The sequence below is a fragment of the Myotis myotis genome, unplaced genomic scaffold (assembly GCF_014108235.1).
Source record: "Myotis myotis isolate mMyoMyo1 unplaced genomic scaffold, mMyoMyo1.p scaffold_m19_p_3, whole genome shotgun sequence".
Taxonomy (NCBI): domain Eukaryota; kingdom Metazoa; phylum Chordata; class Mammalia; order Chiroptera; family Vespertilionidae; genus Myotis; species Myotis myotis.
In genome coordinates, this window is record NW_023416335.1 from 158,565,181 (window position 1) to 158,589,693 (window position 24,513).

General features: G+C 40.8%; 1 protein-coding gene across 2 annotated transcripts in view; it reads left to right on the top strand.

Moving 5' to 3' along the window:
• Window positions 1-24,513, top strand: part of LOC118651443 (SAP domain containing ribonucleoprotein) — a 64,220-nt gene that overhangs the window by 38,460 nt on the left and 1,247 nt on the right. For both annotated transcript variants that reach the window (XM_036300613.1, XM_036300615.1), the window contains one exon: window positions 22,568-22,657. In XM_036300613.1, coding sequence (XP_036156506.1) covers window positions 22,568-22,657 — 90 coding nt within the window. The remainder of the gene's footprint in view (window positions 1-22,567; window positions 22,658-24,513) is intronic.

Sequence of the window (24,513 nt, forward strand, 5' to 3'; positions counted from 1 at the left end):
TTGTATTCGAAACACAGAGTTTATTCTTGTATTATTATTTATAATCATTTTCCATGCGGACAACTGTAGACCTACTTTTGCCCTACCTTGTGTATCAAGGATGATGTCATAGGACATCAGTTTTGGTAAAAACTTAAGTCTGGGCCTAGAGTTATAGTGTTAACTGAAGTAGCTGATTTGAGTTGTTTTGTTATTAGCACATTTGGGAAAGTAAACTTGATACTTTAGGTCTAGGTCTTACAGGAAATCCAGCTGGGTTAGTATCTTTAAAAAAAAAAAGCCCAGCCCTGGCTGGTTTGGCTCAGTGGATAGAGTGTCGGCCTGTGGACTGAAGGGTCCCAGGTTCGATTCCGGTCAAGGGTACGTGCCCTGGTTGCGGGCTTGATCCCCAGTGGGGGGTGTGCAGGAGGCAGCTGATCAGTGATTCTTCTCATGGATGTTTCTATCCCTCTCTCTCTCCCTTCCTCTCTGAAATCAATAAAAATATATTTAAAAAAAAAAAAAAAAAAGCCCAGGCACTAAGTAGAAAAGCATGTGTTGCTGCATCCATTAGAGCGATGAGAGAGAAACATCGATCAGCTGCCTCCTGCATGCCCCCGACCTGGATTGGGCAGAAACCTGGACATGTGCCCTGACCGGGAATTGAACCGGTGACCTCCCTGCATGGGAAGACGCTCAATCCACTGAGCCGTACCAGCTGGGCTGCTGCTTCTTATTCATTAATGGTATTAGAAAATATAAACTTCTGCCGAAACCGGTTTGGCTCAGTGGATGGAGCGTCGGCCTGCGGACTGAGAGGTCCCGGGTTCGATTCCGGTCAAGGGCATGTACCTGGGTTGCGGGCACATCCCCAGTGGGAGATGTGCAGGAGGCGGCTGATCGATGGTTCTCTCTCATCGATGTTTCTGACTCTCTATCTCTCTCCCTTCCTCTCTGTGAAAAATCAATAAAATATATAAAAAAAAAAAAAAAAAGAAAATATAAACTTCTTGTATCCCTATTAATCTTAATACATTTTCCTTACTTCTCTACTAGAATATTAACTGGGTTTTCCCTACTTATAGCTCTCAGGTAACTATGCTAATGATTTATCTTAAGGCTTATAAACTCTGAAGGCTGCTTTCCTCAGATTTGTGATTTCTGCCAGTTTCTTCCCTGTTAATGTTGTGTTAAGTTACACAGTGTCAGAATATAAAGGTTGAAAACAAACTATCCCTCCACTGACCACTTCTTATTGATGAGGCTGGGAGCTAGAAAATTCTTAGGTGGCTGCAGTGATTACTTTTTTGAGCCTTTCATATCTTCTATAATAATAAAAGGGTAATATGCTAATTAGACTGGACATCCTTCTGGGACTAAGCCAGGGCTGCAGCCGCCACAGCTGTGAGGGAGGGATCTAGGCAGCTGCCTCACTACAAAGGCCTACTCTTGCACAAATTTCCTGCATTGGGCCTCTAGTAATTACATATTTTAACTCACCCATTGGTTGGGAATAAACCACTTCAGAGTGAGAGAGAAATTAGACCTACCTTGTGTTTTGTTAATCCGCACCCAAGGATATTTTTTCCATTGACTTTTTTTTTTTTTTTTTTTTGAAAGAGAGAGAGTGTGATAGGGAGGGGGAGAGAGAGATGCACACACACACTGATTGGTTGCCTCCTGCACCAGCCCCAACCGGAGGCCAGAGATTGTGCCTGCAACTGAGATACCTGCCTTTGACTAGAATCAAACTTGAGACTCTTCAGTCTGTGGGCCAATGCTCTAACCACTGCCTTGTTTTTGATGAGCTTGTCACTAAAATGTGTTGAGATATCAGAGGAAGCTGGGACAATGAGTCATTTCCAAGCACAGGAGGGCACTGTCTTCTAGTATTCGAATCCCAGTGGCTAACCAATGGCAGTCTGGTCTCCATTCACTCTCTTTTAGAAGGCCTATTTGATTATATCTAGACTAGTAGCCCAATGCACGAAATTCGTGCACATTAAAAGGGAATTAATTAGCGGAAATATTGTAATATTGCTACTTGCCCTTTCTCTATGATAAAGTGTGAGAGATGAAAGGAAATTAGTAAAATGTATATGAAAATAATATATAAATTTATTAAATAAACAGTAACAAAAGGATATAACAACAACAGAGGCATGATATAAAAACGATATGAAAACAACAAAAGCATGATATAAAAACAACAGTGATGCAAACAATGACTGATAAAGTGATTAAACTTATTCTGATATCTCCCTGTACACCACATTAAGAGTGAAAACCTTTGCCCTAACTGGTTTAGCTCAATGGATAGAACGTCGGCCTGTGGACTCAAGGGTCCCAAGTTCGATTCAGGTAAAGGGCATGTACCTTAGTTGCGGGCACATACCCAGTAGGGAGTGTGCAGGAGGCAGCTGATCGATGTTTCTCTCTCATTGATGTTTCTAATTCTCTATCCCTCTCCCTTCCTCTCTGTAAAAAATCAATAAAATATATATTTTAAAAAAAAATAGAGTGAAAACTTTTCAGAGTGCTTGACTAATTTCCCTTGTGATGAAGTATTTAGAACTTTAACTTTAATGTCACATGCTCTTCGAACTCGATAGAAAGCAACATATAACTGACCATGTGCGAAAACGGGTTCACGTAGGAATATACCTACTCTGTCTAGAGTTTGTCCTTGTGATTTATTAATAGTCATCACAAATGCTGGCGTCACAGGAAGCTGTCGTCGAATCAATTTAAATGGGATCCCAGTGTCAGATGGGGACAAATCAGTTCTTGGAATCAGAACAACCTCTTCCTCTACAGATCCTGTTAATACTTAAGTTTCGATAATGTTAGGTCGTAATCTTTTGATAATAAATCTGGTACCATTACAAAGACCCCGTGCTTGAGGTCTTTGTAATGCTATTGAGATTTCTCAATAGCATGATGATTGCACCCACTTTCAATTTTAATTTATGACACAGCATTCCCAAAGGAGTAATACTGTTAAGAAATTCAATGCGAAAATTTTCCTTTTCAGCATCATTTGTAGAATCAATGGAATCATCACTCAAATATGTGTGAAAATCTCCATCGAGTATATCTAAAATTTCTTCATTTACTGTTTGAACATGCTCATTTTTTGGACAAAGAATTGCACGTTTAGATATATTTTTGTATTATCTATAGATATAGTATTTCTAAAGGTAGCTTCAATAATAGATCCATTACAAATCATTTCACAGGGGATTTCAATAATATCCATTCCTAAATGAAAACTGCTATCAAGTTTGCCATCTCCAAGTTTTTTTTGTTGTTTTGTTTTTTGGGTTTTTTTTATGTGTGGCATTATGTATTGAGTAATTTTCTTTGGCTTACTGTTGGGGTCCAACCCCAGCAGGTCCAGGGGTTCCAAAGGTGTGGACGGAGTCGGCGAAGAAGGAATGACAAGGAGGCAGCATTCAGTTGATCAGCATGGTTGAGTTCTCTCCCCTGGTTCTATCCAGGATCTCCAGCCAGGTTCTGTCCAGGTTCTCTTGCCATGTTCTCTCGATAGGTTCTCCAGCCAGGTTCTTCTCGCCATTTCCAAGTTTTACTAACCATTCACTATAAGCAGTATCCTCTGATCTCATATTTGTTGTAAGAGACAACTTTGTGAAACATCCCCAAACATTGCAGTACTTTAAACTCGTTTGTACTATGTCCGATCGCATAGCATGTGGTACAATACTGAGACATTGTCGAAAATCCCCTCCAAGAAGGAGAACTTCCCCACCAAATGCAACATTCAAATTTCTCTTAGTAATTTGTCTATGGCGTTTATAGCATGACTGGATTCCATGGTGCATTCATCAATAATGAGAAGTTGGGCCTTTTTAATAGTTTTAGTATCTTCACTGTTTTTTTCGAGTCTAGAAATTGAAGTTTCATTTAGTGCAGAGGTTTTCAACCTGTGGGTCGCAAACAGTGAAAATACATCCTGCATATCAGATATTTACATTACAATTCATAACAGTAGCAAAATTACAGTTATGAAGTAGCAAAGAAAATAATTTTATGATCGGGGGTCACCACAACATGAGGAACTGTATTAAAGGGTCGCGGCATTAGGAAGGTTGAGAACCACTGCACGCACTGGTAGGGTCGCCGAAGCTCAGCCCATTTGGTTTTCCAGATGACCTTATAAATTCATAATTCTTTACCCCTTTCGGACTCGTGCATTCTTTCTTAACACACACCTGTCTTGCTGCCTTCTTAGAATTCAAATAGAGAAACAGAAAGACACTTTTAAACCAGAGGAGTTCAGTAAAGGAAGAACATGCCAAAACAAGTTCAGGGAACAGCTCAGGTATGTGGAGAAAAAAGATAGGCAATTATGTTGATGCGCACAAAGGTATTTTTTCCTACAGAACTGATACGGAGTTAAAAGAGAGAATGTCAATAAAGTGGAGAACAGGTAAATGTTAAGGACCATGCGTTTCGCTTGTCATTTAGAGTGCTAAAGAGGGCCATCATGTAAGGCCTCTCATCTTATATATAGTTCTGTTCATTTCCAGTTTTCTTTCCTCAACCATTTCATATCTAGGCATGAGCATAATAGTGAAAATTCTATATATAACTGCATCCCTCTACTCTATAACTTAATAAACTCCTCCCTCAATAAATACTTCCTAAAATCCAGACACTGAGCATTTCAAACAATCTCAATAACACACATTCACTGCTAGGGACTTAAAAAGATTCAATATTGATACAAACTCCAAATGTGGAACAATCTGAAAGTACATTTCTATTTTTGTCCTAAGAATCTGCTGTAGGGATGAGAAGGTAGATTTGGTTAAAATACTAATTTTTGAAAATGTGGGGAAAAAGCAAAGGTACAGGAGGGGAGGAAAAAAGTTAACATTTTCTAGATCTTAATAAGATCTCAGATTTTATTTAAAAGAGGCTCTTTGCTAGTTTGCAAACATCACCCACCACCAAATATCCCCCTATAAAATCTCCCAATCTGATACCCTGTCTCATCCCCATCTCCATCTCCAAAATACTGAATTTTTTCTGACCAACTTTGGCTATCAAGCATGAAAAGCAACTTTGCTATTTTGGTGAGTATATTAAGAAAAATGAATTATCATGTAATTATTAAACCTGAAATGAACTGACCCCTAAAAATAAAATATTACCTCTCCCAATCAGTGTCAGCCCAAAGAACAGTATTAATCAAGTATTGAAATAAATCTTAAACATTCCTGTACTGGTACACCTCTCACATCATGAGGAGCCCTTTGAACACCAAAATTCCCCCCTCCCAGCAAAAATAACAACACATACACACACAGATTTTTTTAAAAAGAAAAGAAAAAAAAGCCCAAATTTCTTCTCCCATGCAGATTTCGAAGGATGGACAGACGTGGATTCAGATAGTTCACATTTCACTGTAGCCAAGAATATCTACGAGTGATCAGGCAGATATTATTCTGCTTAGAAAAGCCAGGCCAGCTACTGATCACCCCCAAATTAGACATACAACTCGACAACCAATCATATGTAATATGATTGACAGGTGGATTTTTTAAATTATTCATCTTATATACTGAAGAGTACTTTAAAAAAAAACAGCACAAAAAAACAACAACCCGACACGTGAAGAATAATCCCACCCCAAGAACTTAGTTGGCCAAAAACAACTGAAGGATATTTAAAAGTAAAACAGACTCAACAAAACCCAGCATTCCCCTCCTTTCCCAGGCTATGTTTACTCTTGGAGCAAAGACTACAGGGAGACCAGAGAAAGGCATAAAACTTGTTTTTTATCAAAGTTATCAGTTCTGACATGTTAGAAGGAATGCAAAGACATTAGTGAGGGTGGGTATTGCACAGGGAAATAGAAAAAAGTGAGTTTTTTATCTGACTTTTTTATCTATTCTTTGGGTTCAAACTAAATGAACAAAATCAGAGAGGGAAAAATCAAAAAGGTACAAGATTCTAGTGGTCTCAACTATGTAACTTAGGGAAGAATAAGCCCTCTATAACAAACTTCTCAAAAATCCAATTTGTAGCCCTGGCTGGTGTAGCTCAGTTAGTTGAGCGTTGTCCAATGCACCTAAAGGTTGCTGGTTGATTCCCGGTCAGAGTAAATGCCCAGGTTGTGGGATTGGACCCTGGTAGGGGTGCGAATGGGAGGCAGCCAATTGATGTTTCTCTCTCACGTTGATGTTTCTTTCTCTCTCTCTCTCTCTCTCTCTCTCTCTCTCTCTCTCTCTCTCTCTCTCTCTCATCAATAAAAACATTTTTTAAAAAGATCCAATTTATAGTAAACAGGGCAAACCACCAGCCATAAATGTTAATATAGCATCAAAAATTTCAACTTGCGCCGAAACCGGTTTGGCTCAGTGGATAGAGCGTCGGCCTGCGGACTGAGAGGTCCCGGGTTCGATTCCGGCCAAGGGCATGTGCCTGGGTTGCGGGCACATCCCCAGTGGGGGATGTGCAGGAGGCAGCTGATCGATGTTTCTCTCTCATCGATGTTTCTAACTCTCTATCTCTCTCCCTTCCTCTCTCTAGAAAATCAATAAAATATATTTTAAAAAAAAAAAATTTCAACTTGCTTCTCCCAATTTTTGAAGCTTTTCCTCTTAAAGTGTTCAATTTCTATTCCTAATACTTCATGTCCAATTTTTCTTCATACCCAGCAAGGTAAAAAGTGTGTGCTTGAAAGTTAAGGCACAGTGGTAGAGTAAAAGTTGTTGAGCAAAGAAAAACCTGACTCCTACTTCCCTAGTTAAAATTAGAATACATTTTCAAGAGCCCTGGGCAGGGGAGAGAAAAATTCCATTCTGCTTCTTTGCTCTTCAAAATTCCTATAGCCAAGTGGTTTAACAGCAGTTGAATGGCACACATAATGACATCATTGATTGGACCCATAACAGAAGGCAGTGAGAAGAGAGGGTGGGAGGGGGAGGGAATGAAAAGGGAGGGAGGTGAAGATGTATTTGTGTTACAGACAAAAGACAAGTTCTGTTCCTCAGCAGGGACAAATGAAGAACCAGATGAGGGTATAAACTGAGGTCAGAGAGTTTCTCCTATTGTTTCCTCTTTAAACAGCCTCACCCCTAAAGGTGTATTCCAATGGTTGGGTAGAGAAACAGCAGTATGAAAAACGCCAAATATTTATTTTCAAATTATTATGAACTACAAGGGGATTTAAAGGACTGGTTAAATTTGGTTGGGCCTAAAATGCTCCAAGAAATACTGAAGGCTATGTGAGGTTGGGTCTTGGTTTTTCCTCAAAATTCATCCTTTCTGATAGCCACTCTCAATCACTATATCTATCTATCATATACATAGCCCATTCTTATTTTCTTGTGGTTAATATAAGTTAAAAGAATACAAATAAAAACAAAAAAACCTCACCCAAGGAGTGAGGATATTTTTTCCATCGATTTTTAGGGAGAATGGAAGGGAGGGGGTGTGGAGGGGAGAGGCGAAAGAGAAACATCAATTGGTTACCTCCTGCATGCGCCCTAACTGAGGGCAGGAATCAAATGGAACTTGCAACCCAAGTACATGCCTTGACTGGAAATTGATCCTGTGACCCTCTGGTGCGTAGGTCAATGCTCTAACTACTGAACCATACTGGCCAGAGCAAGAATACAATTTTTCAAATGGAGAAATCATTTTGGGAAAAATGGTAATCTGGGATGAAGAGGGCCCTAGCTGGTTTTGCTCAGTGGATAGAGCATCGACCTTCAGACTGCAGAGTAGTTCAATTCTGGTCAAGGACACATACCTTGGTTGTAGGCTTGATTCCAGCCCTGGTAGGGTGTGTGTGGGAGACAACCAATAGATGTGTTTGCTCCACGTTGGTGTTTGTCTCCCCCTCCCTTCCACTCTCTAAAAATCAATGGAAAAATATCCTCAGGTGAGGATTAACCAAAAAGAAAAAAAAAAAAGATGAAGGGGAGGAAGGGATTAATTCCTTCATAAGCCCTTGATCAATGAAATATAATGACTAAGAGGATCACACAAGTTTTTTCAATCTACAACAGTGGTTCTCAACCTTCCTAATGCCGAGACCCTTTAATACAGTTCCTTATGTTGTGGTGACCCCCAACCATAAAATTATTTTCGTTGCTACTTCATAACTGTAATTTTGCTGCTGTTACGAATTGTCATGTAAATATCTGATATGCAGGATGTATTTTCATTGTTACAAATTGAACATAATTAAAGCATAATGGCCGAAACCGGGTTGGCTCAGGGGATAGAGCGTTGGCCTGCGGACTGAAAGGTCCCGGGTTCGATTCCGATCAAGAGCATGTACCTTGGTTGCGGGCACATCCCCAGTGGGGAGTGAGCAGGAGGCAGCTGGTCGATGTTTCTCTCTCATCGATGTTTCTAACTCTATCTCTCTCCTTTCCTCTCTGTAAAAACTCAATAAAATATATTTTTTAAAAAAAGCATAATGATTAATCACAAAAACAATATGTAATTATATATGTGTTTTCCGATGGTCTTAGGTGACCCCTGTGAAAGGGTCGTTCGACACCCCCCCCCCTCCCCCAGGGATCGCGACCCACAGGTTGAGAACCGCTGCCTTAGAGCCAGCTGTGATTCTTTCTAACTTTCCTTTTCCTTTCAGGTCCCTGCCGCAGAGATATCCTGTTTGTAGGAATCTTAAACTTTTTAGGAAGGCCCCTGCTGCTTTGGGAGGGGGGGGGGGGGAGATTGGGTTGTGGTAACAGCCTTCTTTAGACTTGGTGAGGAATTTTTCTTTTAATGTTGGTCTATATTCAAAGCTATTTGCAATTGTTACCAACTATAGCTGCACATAAGAGTCCCAGGGGACCCTTTTTCAAATTTAGCGCCTTAAGCTCTTCCTTTTGAGATTCATATTTATTAGTTTGGTGAAGCCAGAAATCTGCATTTTAAAATATTAGAAGTGAAAGAGTCTGTTTTCCTAGTGCTCATTCTAAATGTGTGAATGCTTAGGTAACTGTCATCCTTTATTCTCTGTATATTTTGGCCAAGACAACATTTACCTCCCCTCAAACATTTTTAGCTTTCTTGACATTTCTTCCAAATTGTGCATCGCTTATCCTTAAAAGCAACAGCTTTTTGGCTTTCAAGGGAAGGGAGGGGTGGGGACTTTTAATAGAAATGTGGTTTCCAGGGGGGTCTCAACTGTGAAGCCTTCATTTCCTCCACCTGCCTTGCTTTGTCCTACAATCAATTACTGTAAGACCCAGATGACCTCTTCTGGGGTCGAAGAGGAGTGGGGGTTGGGGAAAAGCTTGATTTAGACAAGAGAAAGAAAAAGTGATAGGAGCTAGTGACTCAGAAGAGTGGTTCTGAGCTGACTGTTTGGGAACTTCAAATCCATTGAAGATAGGAGATAACAGTTCCTGGTGGTCTTTTATTCTGGTGTAGTTTTAAAGTTTCTGACACCTAGAAAATTGATTCTGATCTCACAGTTGAAAGATTGTTGAGAGTAGGTAAGCTGGTTGTTCTGGGAAGTGTATTAAGTTTATGTGTGGGGGGAGTGTTGGAATGTCTCTTTACTGTGTATTGTTGGTGCTAACTGTACCCTTTCCTAGTCTTGTCCTTCATTTATAGTCCTCTTTTAGGCTCTGTGTACTGGTTTTTAGGACCACCCCATGTTCTGTGGTCTGGCTGGCATAAGGCTCAAGGGTTAACATGTACAGATGAATTTCAGAAACGGGGTCAGGGAGGTGACAGCTGTGTGTTTAAGCATTGAAGTGTTTCTGAGAGAAAAACCATCAGTTGCTGTCATTCACCCTGAGAGTATGAAATTGGAAGCCCGCTTACCCTGGAGTGTTTCATAACCTTTACCTCTGGGAAGTCAAGGCCATATCATTATTAATCCACCATCTCCTGAAAGCCCTCAGGCTCTGCTTTTCATCTTGCCATCAGTCACGTGGCAGTGAGAGTCAAGATGTGACCATAAGGTTCCCTCTTTTCCTTTTTGCCTCATTCTTCCCTTACATTCCCTTGGAAAATCAGGTTGAACTGTTAACATAGTGTGGTAATTCATGTACAAAAGGGGACAGTTATTTGTTATTTTTGCAAAATGTGACTATCTTAGGTCACTATTAGCCTCTCTTTCATCACTCCAGGGGAAAATTTTTGAGAAAATAATCTTCTGGAATAAGTAAAGTGGCAGAGTTTAGGTCCTGATGGGAATGTATTAGAGACTTTTACATTGAACATTGTTGGATGTGAACAATAGCTCAGTCATTTCGGAGAATGGCCAGCTCCAACTCATAGCAGTACCTAAGCTTCCCTGAAATGTCCCTTCCTACTTGTAATGATAAGTCTAACTGAATTCTTTTTATATATATTATATTGATTTCAGAGAGGAAGGGAAAGGGAGAGAATTATAGAAACATCAATGATGAGAGAGAATCATTGATTGGCTGCCTCCTGCACACTCCCAACTGGGGGATCAAGCCCGCAACCCAGGCATATGCCCTTGAACCTGGGATCCTTCAGTTTGCAGGCTGACTCTCTATCCACTGAGCAAAACCTGGCCTGACTGAATTCTTTAGATTTAAATTCTGCTTCCTACACATGATGTAAGTGAGTGAGCTTGTTGCACTGACCAGGAAAAATGCCTGGCTTGGTTAATGCTTTTGGACTCCTCTAAGAATAAGTGAGTATGTCTCTTAATTGAATTCAGAAATACCCTTGCTTTGTGTTTTGGGAATTACTGAGTTCAAATTCCCTAAATAAGCCTGGGTTACATTTGGGTCACTGTTCTGTTTCTTCTAGTTTCTCTTTATGATCCAGAGTGGCACTAGTAATAAGATTGAAGAAAGTGAATGCTTTCAACACACAGTCCATGGGGTGATATTGCTAATTAAATCAAAGTGGACTCTTTTTGGCAGAGCAAATAACCCTAGAACACTAAGCTTAGAATAGTAGTATTTATTGTATTCAGGTTAAAATTAGTAAGTTTTGAAAAATGTTCTCTTGAATTTGAATCTTGAAGACATAAGTTTGGTTTGGAAGATAACAAAGGTAGGATTCCATTTTGGGTAGAGAGCAGCTTATCCTTGGTACTCTGTCATAAAAAGAGGCAATAGTTTTAGAAAGTACATCTACGCTATTCAGGCTGCCAGTTACTGTAGTTGGCCTTCTATTTGGGACTTAATTCCTAGCTACAGTGTGTATACCATGGAAACCTATGACAAGAGCCCTTAATTTAAAATTTTCTAGTTATTTCCTAGTACCTCTTTATCCTCCTGGGACAATAAGGTATTTTTAAAATAAATGTCATTATATTTAGAGAAAAATAAGTTGTTGTTTTTTATTCCTTACTCAAGGATATGTTTTTATTGTTTTATTTTAGAGAGGGAGGGATGGGGGGAGGGAATGGGAGAGAGACAGACAGACAGACATTCATCAGTTGCCTCCCATATGCACCCTGACTGGGGATCAAACCTACAACCTGGGTATATGCCCTGACTGGGAATCTTTGGTGCACAGGACAACACTCCAACCAACTGAGCCATACCGGCCAGGGCCCAGGGTGAGAGGAATAAGTTCTTAAGGGTACAGCAGCCACCCTGAAACTAACTGCACTTCATCTTGTCTGCTAAGCCTCTACCTTGGGATCTGGTGTTGGATCTCATGTTTTTCTTTCACCACAATACTCTGGCCACACCTTCCTTTTTTTTCTTCTTTTTTTTTTTTAATTGACTTTAGAAAAGGAGGAAAAGGAGGGGGAGAAAGAGAGAGAGAGAGAGAGAGAGAAAAAAAACATCAATGTGAAAGAGATATATCGATCAGTTGCCTCCTGTATGCACCCAACCAGGGATCGAACCCGTAGGCATATGCTCTGGCTGGGAATTGAACCTGCAACCCTTCGGTGCAGGGGATGACACACCAATCAACTAAGCCACACTGCCCAGGGCTGACCTCTCCTTTGTAATAGAATATTAAAAATAGAAATAATTTCGCCGAAACTGGTTTGGCTCAGTGGATAGAGCGTCAGCCTGCGGACTGAAAGGTCCCAGGTTCAATTCCGGTCAAGGGCATGTACCTGGGTTGCGGGCACATCCCCAGTGGGAGATGTGCAGGAGGCAGCTGATCGATGTTTCTCTCTCATCGATGTTTCTAACTTTCTATCTCTCTCCCTTCCTCTCTAAAAAATCAATAAAATATATATTAAAAAAGAAATAGAAATAATTTCAACATCACTTCCCAGAGAGAGATCACACAGTTGGCTTTAAACCTTATAGTCAATAGAAAGAGAACACAGTTAAACAGTTTAGTTATTCACAGGATTCAGAAGGTGAAAACTAACAAATTATTCAGCAAAAGCATAATTATTTTGGGTCTGGGGACCAGAAAGAAAATTTTCCCATGGGTCCTCATAATGCAGTGCTATAATGAACAGTGGCACACATCTTTACAATAACTCAGTTGTGAATTCATAAGCCACATGCGTTTAAGGATCTTTGGGGTTTTTTTGGTGTTTTTTTTTAATATATTTTATTGATTTTTTACAGAGAGGAAGGGAGAGGGATAGAAAGTTAGAAACATCGATGAGAGAGAAACATCGATCAGCTGCTTCCTGCACCGCCCCCCCACTGGGGATGTGCCCGCAGCCAAGGTACATGCCCTTGACTGGAATCGAACCTGGGACCCTTCAGTCCGCAGGCCAACGCTCTATCCACTGAGCCAAACCGGTCAGGGCAAAGGATCTTTGTTTTATTCATCTCTCTATTTCTAATGCTAATACAGTGCCTGAGCGTAAGTAGATACTCAGTGGATATTTGAATGAATAGTAGGTGAATGTATTAATTTTACAATTTTAGTGTTATTGAAATTGTTAATAGAAATTGAAGTCAGGTAATTCAGTGAAAGCAATTTCTCAGAGGCCTTTAGAGCAGTGGTCGCCAACTGGTGGTCTGCAGACCACTGGTGGTCCATGAGATCTGAAAGGTTGGCGACCGCTATTTTGGAGTACCTGGGATTGGGTCCACAAAGTTAGATATTGGATCCTTGCTCAGTTCCCTCAGATATTTCCTTATATAGATATCTATTTTTAGTAGTCATTAATTATTAGGGATGATGAAATCAGTGAAACTTGGCAGCATAGATTTTTTTTAGGTTTCCAGAAAGAGAAGATGGTTAATAGCACTTGGTAGAGAAGACTCTGGTTTTGTTCGGTTACTGTTCTGCCACACTTTTTTTTTTTTTTTTTTTTTTTTTTTTTTAAATATATTTTTATTGATTTCAGAGAGAGAGAGAATCATTGATCGGCTGCCTCTTGCACATCCCACACTGGGGATTGAGCCCATAACCCGGGCATGTGCCCTGACTGGGAATTGAACCATGACCTCCTGGTTCATAGGTCAACACTCAACCACTGAGCCATGCTGACCCGGCTGTTCTGACACACTTTAACCCTAAATTTAGTCATTTGCCCAAATACTGATTTGCCTTGCAGCTAAAATAAATTTCCTTGTTGCCTTGGTAAGGAGTGATTCTTACGAACTTTCGGTGACTTCACTTTTAATGAGGAAGAGGAATGTAGGGCATTGTTAGCTTCAAATCGTTACTTTGTTTCAAGGACCAGGGGGAATGTTTCAATAAAACTAATATCTAATATTTATTGAGTTACCTATATGTTAGTTCCTAGGGGCTGAGCACATTCACACATGTAATTTGTATTTGTGTCTTGAATTTCTGTCTTTTCCCTCAGCAAGTATTCTTTTCTGTATATTGCCTGAGGATTTTGCAACTATAAAAGGGAAACAAGGACAAAAGTGATTTTTGGGCCGAAACCGGTTTGGCTCAGTGGATAGAGCGTCGGCCTGCGGACTGAAAGGTCCCAGGTTCGATTCCGGTCAAGGGCATGTACCTGGGTTGCGGGCACATCCCCAGTAGGAGATGTGCAGGAGGCAGCTGATCGATGTTTCTCTCCCATCGATGTTTCTAACTCTCTATCTCTCTCCCTTCCTCTCTGTAAAAAATCAATAAAATATATTTTTTTTAAAAAAAATGATTTTTGGAAAGTTGAAGATGTCTTCTGATGGGTTCCGTTTGGAACTGTCTTATTTCGTAATGGAAAATACCGTGATAGTAATTCATGGGGATATTGGCTTTATTAACTATGCATCATGCTTTCTGTCCAATGCTGCATACACACACACACACACACTAGAGGCCCAGTGCACGCAATTCATGCACTGGGGTGGGGGGTCCCTCAGCCCTGCCTGCACCCTCTCCAATCTGGGACCCCTCGGGGGATGTCCGACTGCCGGTTTAGGCCCTTTCACAGTCCAGGACTGCTGGCTCCCAACCCCTCACTTGCCTGCCTGCTGATTGCTCCTAACCGCTTCTGCCTGCCAGCCTGATTACCCCCTAACCACTCCTCTGCCAGCCTGGTCGCCCCTAACTGCCCTCCTCTGCGGGCCCAGTCACCCCCAACTGCCCTCCCCTGCAGGCCTGGTCCCCCCCAACTGCCCTCCCTCCCCTGCTGACCTGGTCGCTCCCCAACTGCCCTCCCCTGCCGGCCATCTTGTGGTGGCCATCTTGTGACCACATGGGTGTGGCCATCTTGTGCGTGGGGTGTGACAGTCAATTTGCATATTATCTGTTTATTATATAGGAGGCCCAGCACACGAAATCATGCGTGGATAGTGTGCCCTGCGATCAGGGCCATCTTCCGCCCGCTCGCCAGTCCCCAGTCCCGACCCGCCGCCACCCACCACGGTTCCTATGGTTCCCCATTGGCCATCCAGCAGTCAGAGCCTGCAGGTCAGAGGGAAGGACCAAGAGGTCGGCTGTTCTGCCCGCTCACCATTCCCTACCTTTCAGTCCTGCCCCGCCACCACCCACCCTGGTTCCCTGTGGTTTCCTATTCGCCATCCAGTGATCAGAGCCTGTGGGATGCGGGGAGGGACTGAAAGGTGGTCAGTGCACCTCGTAGCGATGGGTCGATCGGTCATTCTGGTCGTTATGCCCTTATGGTCGCTGGCCTTTTACTATATAGGATAGACTCTCTTCTTTTACACAATTCCCTTTTTCATTTTTATCAATGAGCTTTTAAAAAGAAAAGACAACTTTGGGAAAATAGGATTATTATGGCATCAGTCATCTGGCTTGCTATTTAAATCTTGAGTAACAGGATGGAGGAAGTGAACTACATTGATCCATATATTGATCAATCTGAACATTCAATGCCTATGTTTAGTTAGTGAGGTTTCTTTTCTGATTCTGGATGCAAATTGTATGTTTTTAGGAGTTTTCATTTAATAGGAAATAAGGGCATTTCAGATTCCAGCACTAGTCTTCTGACACAGGAGAATGCATGGGAAGAATTAAGAGTTAGTGGTTGAGAGTTTGCAGGAGAGGGTTGGGGGTACGGGGATGAAGAACAGAAGGATTTGTAAATGCATATGACACTGAGCTGGAGGAGTCAGTGCTGCCTGCAGATGCATAACCCCATTTGTGCACTTGAGCATGACCTGGGAGGCATTGGCCTGATGAATGCAAAGAAAGATGCGTTTTGATCAAGGTAATTTCCCTCAGATGGGTCTCACCATCCCATGAATCAAAACCTGTCAGCAAGGAGCTAAAGATGGAGTGAAGTTTATTGTACGATTGTCTCCATGCGACACCGTCACGCTAGAAGGGTCAAGTGAGAGAGATCATTAGAACTGTGTTGATTTACTGGGCCTGTTGTGCATTTTCCCTGCAGGGCAAGAAGGAAAGAGGCTTTAGGAGGGGAGCTGAGGGCCTCTGGGTGGTGAGGAAAGAGCAGGCATGCACAAAATAAACCCTCACTGCTTTCTGTGGGTGAGGGCTAGGCAGGCTGTTTATAGGGAGTGGGAAGTGGGGGGGGAATCTGTATTGTTTTTTTCACCTAGAGCCCCTGGTAGGTTTAGAGCAGATGTTCTGCCTGGATCTCCAGGAAAAGCACCAAAGATGTGATTTAAAAAGGAAGCTTGTAGGGAAATCTCTGATTCTATCCTCAGTGGCTAAAGAAGTATATCCTTTCCCTCCTCCTATTCTTTTACCTCCCTTGTTCTTGCCTCATCTTTGAGCTCAATAAGAAATGGGAAATTTAATTTAGAGGTCAAAATTCCCATTTCGGGATATAGCAAAATAGGGAACTAGAAGAAAGGTTGTCTCACACATTCCTGATGGACTTTGTGATGAGATTTATGAAGGGAGTGGTCCTAGGGTTTGTGCTGAGAGAATGGCTGGGCTTCAAGAGTGGCATTTCCCTCTCTGTAATTTGAACTTGCTGAAGTACCCCTAGGATTGACTTGAATGGGAATAAGTACATAGTGTGGTAAGTTTAGCAAGATATGGTCTAGTCCTGCCTCTCTTCAATAAGATGGAATGTTCCTTTTATTTTCTGCTTGGCCTGGAGACAATGAAATGGAGATTAAAAAATTTTTTTTAAATATATTTTTATTGACTTCAGAGAGGAAAGGTGAAGGAGAGAGAGATAGAAACATAAATGATGAGAGAGAATCATTGATTGGCTGCCTCCTGCACACCCCCGACTGGGGATCTAGCCTGCCACCTGGGCATGTGCCCTGACTTGGAATCAAACCATGACCAACTAGTTCATAGGTTGACACTGAACCACTGAGCCACGTTGGTTGGGCTAGAGTATCATTTTGAAATTTCCATTTATATCCCTTACTCACTTTTAAAAATATATTTTAAAATTGATTTTAGAGAGAAAGGGAAAAGGAAAGAGAAACAATGGATCTGCTGCCTCCTGCACACCCCCTACTGGGGATCGAGCCCACAACCTGGGTATGTACCCTGAGCCGGAATTGAACACTTGGTGCACAGGACAACGCTCAACCAACTGAGCCATACCAATTACTCACTTTTATTTTAGTAATGGTAGGCAAAACTTTGCCTAGTAAGGAAAAATGTAGAGAGTCCTATCTTCATTGGAAATTCTCCTAATTCGTTAATTACAGTTCAACAGATGAAATAGCCAGTTAGCCAGAATTAGAAACAAATTTGACTGAGAAAATCTTTCATATAAGATAACTAACTAACTGGAGCCCTGGCTGGTGTGGCTGAGCTGGTTGAAGTGTTGTCCCATACACTGAAGGGTCATGGGTTCAATTCCTGGTTAGGGCACATACCCAGGTTGCAGGTTTGATCCCCAGTCGATCCCTGGGTCAGGGCGTGTATGGGAGGCACCAATCAGATCGATGTTTCTATCTCCCCCTCTTCCTTCCTCTCTCTTTCAAATCAATTTTTTAAAAAAGATTAGTAACTGGAGTCCATTCCTTAGATCCCCTGTTAGTTATAAAATGGAGCCATTTGTTATGATAGAAAGGGAATAGGATCCTAGCATTGACCCAAGTTATTTGAGTGATATGGAAGTCGTTAAAGTAGTTCACAACTTATAAGGGTCCTTATCTTCATCCTTTGGGAATTAAGCATTCCTTCCATTATTGTTTTTTTCCACCTATTCATATAAAGATTTTTATTTTCTTCTATTATTCCAAAGAAATGCTTATATCAGATACCTGAGGATATAGTAAAGGTGGGTTCTTGAGTAAAAATGTTCTGGGCTTCATTCCTGGCTCTGCCATTTACTATGTAAGACTATTTGTGAGACTTTGGGCAAGTTACTTAACCTCTCTAAGCCTCAGTTTTATCTATTAAATGAATTTAGTGAAAGTACATACTATATATGTCATAGTACCTACTATTTTTAAAATTGCTATAGAAAGAAAATATTGTCACTCAAATCTTAGTGACTATATTATTATTTTAATTTATGATTATTAAAGTTAAGGACAAGGTACTTCTTTTACTATTTTGTTGTTGTTAATCTTCCCAAGTATATTTTTTTCATTGATTTTTATAGTGAGTGGAAGGGAAGTAGAGAGAGGAAAGAGAGGGAGAGAGAGCAAAACCTCAAGGAGAAAGACAACAAATCAATTGGTTACCTCCCGCACGAACCCCAACTGGGGCCAGGGATTGAACCTGCAACCGAGGTACTTGCATGGGTCAGCGCTCTAACCACTGAGGATATCGACCAGGGCAAGACAAGATACTTCTTTTTTTCTTGAAACTTGGCTCGGTCTTTTTTTTTTTTTTTTTTTTTTTTTTTTTAAGGCATATGCTGGGCATCTGTTTTGTTGTTGTTGTTGTTTTATTATTGATTTCAGAGAGGAAGGGAGAGGGAGCAAGAGATTGAAGCATCAGTGATGATAGAGAACCATTGATCTTCTGCCTCTTGCACATCCTCCACTGGGAATTGAGCCTGCAAACTGGTTATGTACTTGACTGGGAATCTCACCGTGATCCCTGGTTCATGGGTCTATGCTCAACCACTGAGCCACACCAGCCGGGCCTAGCTCAGTCTTTTATAAATAGCTTAGATTACAAAAGTTATGCACACACTATTGCCAAAACTGGTTTGGCTCAGTGGATAGAGTGTTGGCCTGCGGACTGAGAGGTCCCAGGTTCGATTCCGGTCAAGGGCATGTACCTGGGTTGCGGGCACATCCCCAGTGGGAGATGTGCAGGAGGCAGCTGATCGATGTTTCTAACTCTCTATCTCTCTCTCTTCCTCTCTGTAAAAAATCAATAAAATATATTTTTTAAAAAAAGTTATGCATGCACTATGGATTTTGCTGGTGCTTATAATGAAAGGCAGAAAAACTATGCAAGCCCTAGACAGTTGCTCAGTGGTTAGAGCGTCGGCCTGAGGACTAAAGGATCATGGGTCCAATTCCAGTCAAGGGCTCAAACCTCAGCTGCAAGCTCAGTCCCTGGGAGGCAATCAATCGATGTGTCACTCTCACATCAATGTTTCTGTCTCTCTCTGTCTCTCCCCTCTCCCTTCCATTCTCTAAAAAAATCAATGAGGAAAAAACAGTGAAGGATTAACAACAACAACAAAACACTATGTAAGCAATATTCTGTTCTAGCCCTGGCCGGGTAGGTCAGCTGATTAGATCATTGTCCCGATACTCTAATCTAAGGTTGTGGGTTCAATCGCCAGTCAGGCAGGGCACATATAATAATCAACCAATGATAACTTATATGTTGGATTCTTCAATCCTTCATAGCCACCAACCTTTTTCTTAGCTGCTTTCTTACTCACCAGAAAGCAGGTGCAGCAAGAAGGAGAAAATGAACATGTTTCTCAAGCTGAAAGAGCTCTGAATAAATAGTTTGAAAGGATTTTAAGTTAGGTGAGTCAAGGAACCAGTCACCTCTCTAAGAGAGAGATGTTCTGGACCTTTTCCAAGCCTCCAGGAGACTGATGCTGCCTGCCCTGTCAGCTTATAAATTAGAATAGAAGCTGGCCGTTCTCCGAGAACTGTGTAAAGACTGAGCTGCTGTTAACATCCAGTACTGTTCAGTGTAAGAGTCTCATACGTATTCCCGTCAGGACCCATACCTGCCATTTTATTTATCCCATTTTAACAGATATTTTCTCATTTTCCACCTTCTCTGCAAACCCAAGTCACCAGTAATTTAAAGCTCAGCCCTAGGATTACTGAACATCTAAACTCAGGTGGGCTCTCTGGATTTCTCGTTCCCCTGCCCCCCCAAACTTGGCACATCTAGACATAGAATCTATCCTCTTATATACCTCGAGAGACCCTTACATGCCCACCCTCACCATGGGCCAGGAGAGTTTCTTTGGTAATCAACCTAAGGTCAAGTTAAAAGAGTTCAAACAAACTTTTGAACAAAGCTGTGTGGTGCTCCTGAGCTGGATTTTTTAAAACCCCAAGGATTCATATTCCTGCTTTCTGTAGGCATTGTGTCTCTGGGTGTCTCAAAACCCACAGACTCAAAAGGAAAAGCAATCCAGATACCTACAGAAACATAGGAATTTTTTAATACCTCTACTGTCCACCCCAGCCAAGAAGTTGCCTTTGTTCCTGTGATCACAGGAGCCATCTCTTCGGTCAAAAGCAGGGCAGCTATCCATCTTTGCTTGTTCAATTTGTTTAACCAGCCCTAGCTTTGTAAACGACAAATATTTTTTCAGCATAGAAATTTACTAGTTTGTTTTTACTCGTCTTATGAATATTGAGGCCCTACTTATTTTATTTTATTTATTTATTTATTTATTTATTTTACTTATTTTATTTTTTAACAATCTCATTTCTGTTAACTTCTGGTTTACAGTACTTTTGTTTCTATGTATGAAGGTTTAAAAATAATTTATTCTTTTTTATAAATTATAAGAACAACAAATTTCACCATTGAGTAAAAGTAAAAACTGGGATTCTGGTTGTTGTTGTTTTTTTTTTTTCACCTAATCACATAAAGATTTTTATTTGCTCATCATAAAATCTAGTTGTGTAATTAGGATTTTTGTTTAAATTAGTCCAAAGTGGCATTTACGAACTTAGTTGTAGGCTGCTGCACTGATAAACAAAAGTGTAAAGTTGGGCCTGGTTTTATTTCATTGTTTTTCCAATATCTAATGCTCATGGATTAAATTCTGGAAATGTTCCAACTATAAGGAAGGAATCTGTTGGATTCCACTACATGTATGCTCCTTGGGTTGGATGCAGAAGGGATGAAACACATTTTGCCGGACCCATGTAGACAGATACCTACCACAAGATACCTCCAATTCCACCAGAACCTTTCACAAATTGGGATCCTTCTTGTGACTTACCTGTAACACTTTTCAGTGTAACTCTAAATTTTTTTGTTATCCTTACCTGAGGATATGTCTTTTATTGGGTTTTTTTTTTTTTTTTTTTTTTTTTTTTTTTTAGAGACAGGGAGAGAGAGAGAAACATCGATTGGCTGTCTCCTGCATTCACCCCAACCGGGGATTGAACCCGCAACCTGGAAATGTGCCCTGACTAGGAATTGAACCCATGACCCTTCGGTGCACAGGACAGTGCTCAACCAACTGAGCCACACCAGCCAGGCTCCACATTTTTTATAGTTGTTAGCAAACCATTCCAGCAAGGGCATACTCTAAATTAGTTCATGTTTTTTATCCTCTTTGTGAAATGAGATTTATCCTTCTCTAGTTCTCGTTTGAGGATTTAAAAAAAATTATAAAGTCAGCTGATCCAGCTAAAATGAGACCAGCTGCTGCCTTAGCTAGTTTCCGAACACAATTATGTATAACTGACCTCCTCTACCATGCTTCTTAGGGAAGTCCATAGTGAATATATGCAGGACTTCTCTTTTGTTTCCTTGGAGTGTGCCAGAAAGTACGCCACTATAGTCTATTACAATGAAGCCAAACTTGCTATCATCTGAAAGTAGTGCTATAAGAGCCTCTGTATAGACTTCGTCATACAAATGTATGAATTGGTTTGAAATATTCAGTCAGTGTTGACTTCCTTTTCCTTTACTTCTGTTATAATTATACCACAGTAAACCAGGCCATTTGGAGGTACTTTGTTTTAAAGTTTGAATCTTTGTTATACAGATGTAATGGCTCCCAGGACTGAAAGATGGCTTACTCATGACTTTAGATCAGTGATGGCGAACCTTTTGAGCTCGGCGTGTCAACATTTTGAAAAACCCTAACTTAACTCTGGTGCCGTGTCACATACAGAAATTTTTTGATATTTGCAACCATAGTAAAACAAAGACTTATATTTTTGATATTTATTTTATATGTTTAAATGCCCTTTAACAAAGAAAAATCAACCAAAAAAATGAGTTCGCGTGTCAGAGGTGACATAGGTTATAGGTTCGCCATCACTGCTTTAGATGAAATTCTAAACTCATCTGCTAACTTTTTTTTTTTTAATTGAGGGAGGGAGAGGGGAGGAGGGGGAAGAGAAAGAGAGAGACACAGACATCATTTACCTCCCATATGCACCAAGACTAAGGATCCAACCCAAAACTTGGGTAAGTGCTCTGACCTAGAATCGAAATCCCCTACCTCTTGGTGCACAGGGATGCTCTACCCAATTGAGCCACACTAGCCAGAACCAACAGACTGCTAACATTTTGCCGTTCCTGAAATCTGGTCTTTATAGGCAGGATCAATGGTAGCATGCTTGCGCCATTGCCATGAGCGGCCCCCAAGTTGTTTTGTTTTTTATTTTTTTAATGAGTTTTATTGATTTCTATAGAGAGAGGGAAGGAGAGAGAGAGAGAGAGAGAGAGAGAGAGAGAGAGAGAGAGAGAGAGAGAGAGAGAGAGAGAGAGAAACATCAGTGTGAGAGAAAAACATAGATCATTACCTCCCACATGCACCCCGACTCGGGATCATACCCACAACCTGGTTATATGTGCTGACCAGGAATGGAACTGGACACTTACCCAACTGAGCCACACTGGTCAGGGCTGCCTTGAAGTTCATAATTCGTTTCGTGATCTTCCGATCTCCCTGTTCCTGTCAGCTGGGGTCATCCACCATCTTTGAGGCCTTAAATTTTTAGTCATTTTAGAGACAAAATGCTGTATACTAGCTTATTCAGTTTCTTATCTATTTTTTTCTGTTTGTGTGATCCTTAGTTCTGATCATAAGGTTGGCTGGCATATTGTGATCCACAAGTTACAGTTTTATTCCCATTTACCTTATGAATGGAGGCTAGCTGTTTCAACCTTTTTCTTTGTCCCTGAACAGTCTGAAGATGACGAGAAGCTGAAAAAGAGGAAGGAGCGATTTGGAATTGTCACAAGTTCAGCTGGAACAGGAACCACAGAGGATACAGAGGTAAAATATACGTAACTGCTTCATAGAGCCCTTGAAGGGAAATGAGGATGAACAAACTGAGTGGAGAAACACTATTATTTCCCTGGCCTACTTCTTAAGTGCTCAGATGAGAAGATCTTTTGTCCTTTGCTTGATAGCTGTTTCAAAATATGGTACTTTCCCCCCTGGCACCCCCTCAGTTTATTTTACTCATTAGATTCCACATATATCATGTGATGCTGTCTTTCTCTGACTGTTTTATTTTACTTACTATAATAATCTCCAGGTTGCCGAAACCGGTTTGGCTCAGTGGATAGAGCGTCAGCCTGCGGACTGAGAGGTCCCGGGTTCGATTCCGGTCAGGGGCATGTACCTGGGTTGCAGGCACATCCCCGGTGGGGGATACGCAGGAGGCAGCTGATCGATGTTTCTCTCTCATCGATGTTTCTAACTCTCTCTATCTCTCTCCCTTCCTCTCTGTGAAAAATCAATAAAATATATTTAAAAAAAATAATAATAATAATCTCCAGGTTATGGTACTTTTCTTAACCTCTGTTTCGTCATCTGGGATGTAGAGATAGTAATACCTACCTTGAAGTGGTATTTTTTTTTAATATATTTTATTGTTTTTTTACAGAGAGGAAGGGAGAAAGATAGAGAGTTAGAAACATCGATGAGAGAGAAACATCGATCAGCTGCCTCCTGCACACTCCCCACTGGGTATGTGCCCGCAACCCAGGTACATGCCCCTGACCGGAATTGAACCTGGGACCCTCCAGTCCGCAGGCCAACGCTCTATCCACTGAGCCAAACCAGATAGGGCTTGAAGTGGTATTTTAAGCATGAAATGTTTCTATGTAAAAATAGATGATTCTGTATAGAATGCTTGACATAGCACCTGTCATATTGAGAATATTCAGTAAGCAATGTCTGATAATCAGCCAAGCATATTTCTTTCATCATTTAATGAAGCCCATATCCAGCCCAGACACAAGTATAGTTGTGCCTAACTCCCCTCTGGAATAGGACAATAGACTCAAATGAGGTTTCTTTTTCTTATCGCTTTATTTGCAAATAGTTTCTCAAAATGAAAGAGTGGCTTTTTTATTTTGAACATAGTGACTTATGTTCAAAAAAAAAGACTTAAGTTCATCCACATTCCAGCTTCCCCTAGAATAATAACTCCCATTCACTGACCCTTAAGCTTTGGAAGACTGCTCAGAACATGGACAGACAATATTGATTTGCTGATTTGAGAGTATCTGTAATGGAGACCAAGTATCACCTGAGGTGTACATAAGGAACAATTGAAATAATAAATGTTTTGGACTATAGAAATTATTTGGGTGGAAAGGAGTTTAGAATGTTCTTTCTCCCATTTAATCCAAGTTTACTTCTTTCCATCTACCTCTGGAGATATCCTCTGAATATTTATTAACTTATATACTGAAAATCTTATGAATTTTTTTTTTTATGAATAATAAAAATAAACCGCCTGGCTGGTGTTGCTCATTGGTTGAGCATCAACTCATACATGAACCAAGAAGTCACAGTTCAATTCTTGATCGGGAACGTGCCTAGGTTGCCAGCTCAGTCCAGTAGAGGGTGTGCAGGAGGCAGCCAATCAATGATTCTCTCTCATCCATGTTTCTCTCTCTCTCTAAAAAATCAATTAAAAAACATTTAAAATAATAATAATAAACCCTGAAAATTTTGGAATTTGATCAGTTTACATCTTCGCTAGGAAAAAACTAGAGGGATTTGTGTTTTTTATGCTAATTCAGAATAAATCATTACCTATTGTAAGTATCTGCTTACTTACTGATTTTCCAGGATGAACTAGAAGTAAACCATAAATCTAGGCTTGTTTTAAATCT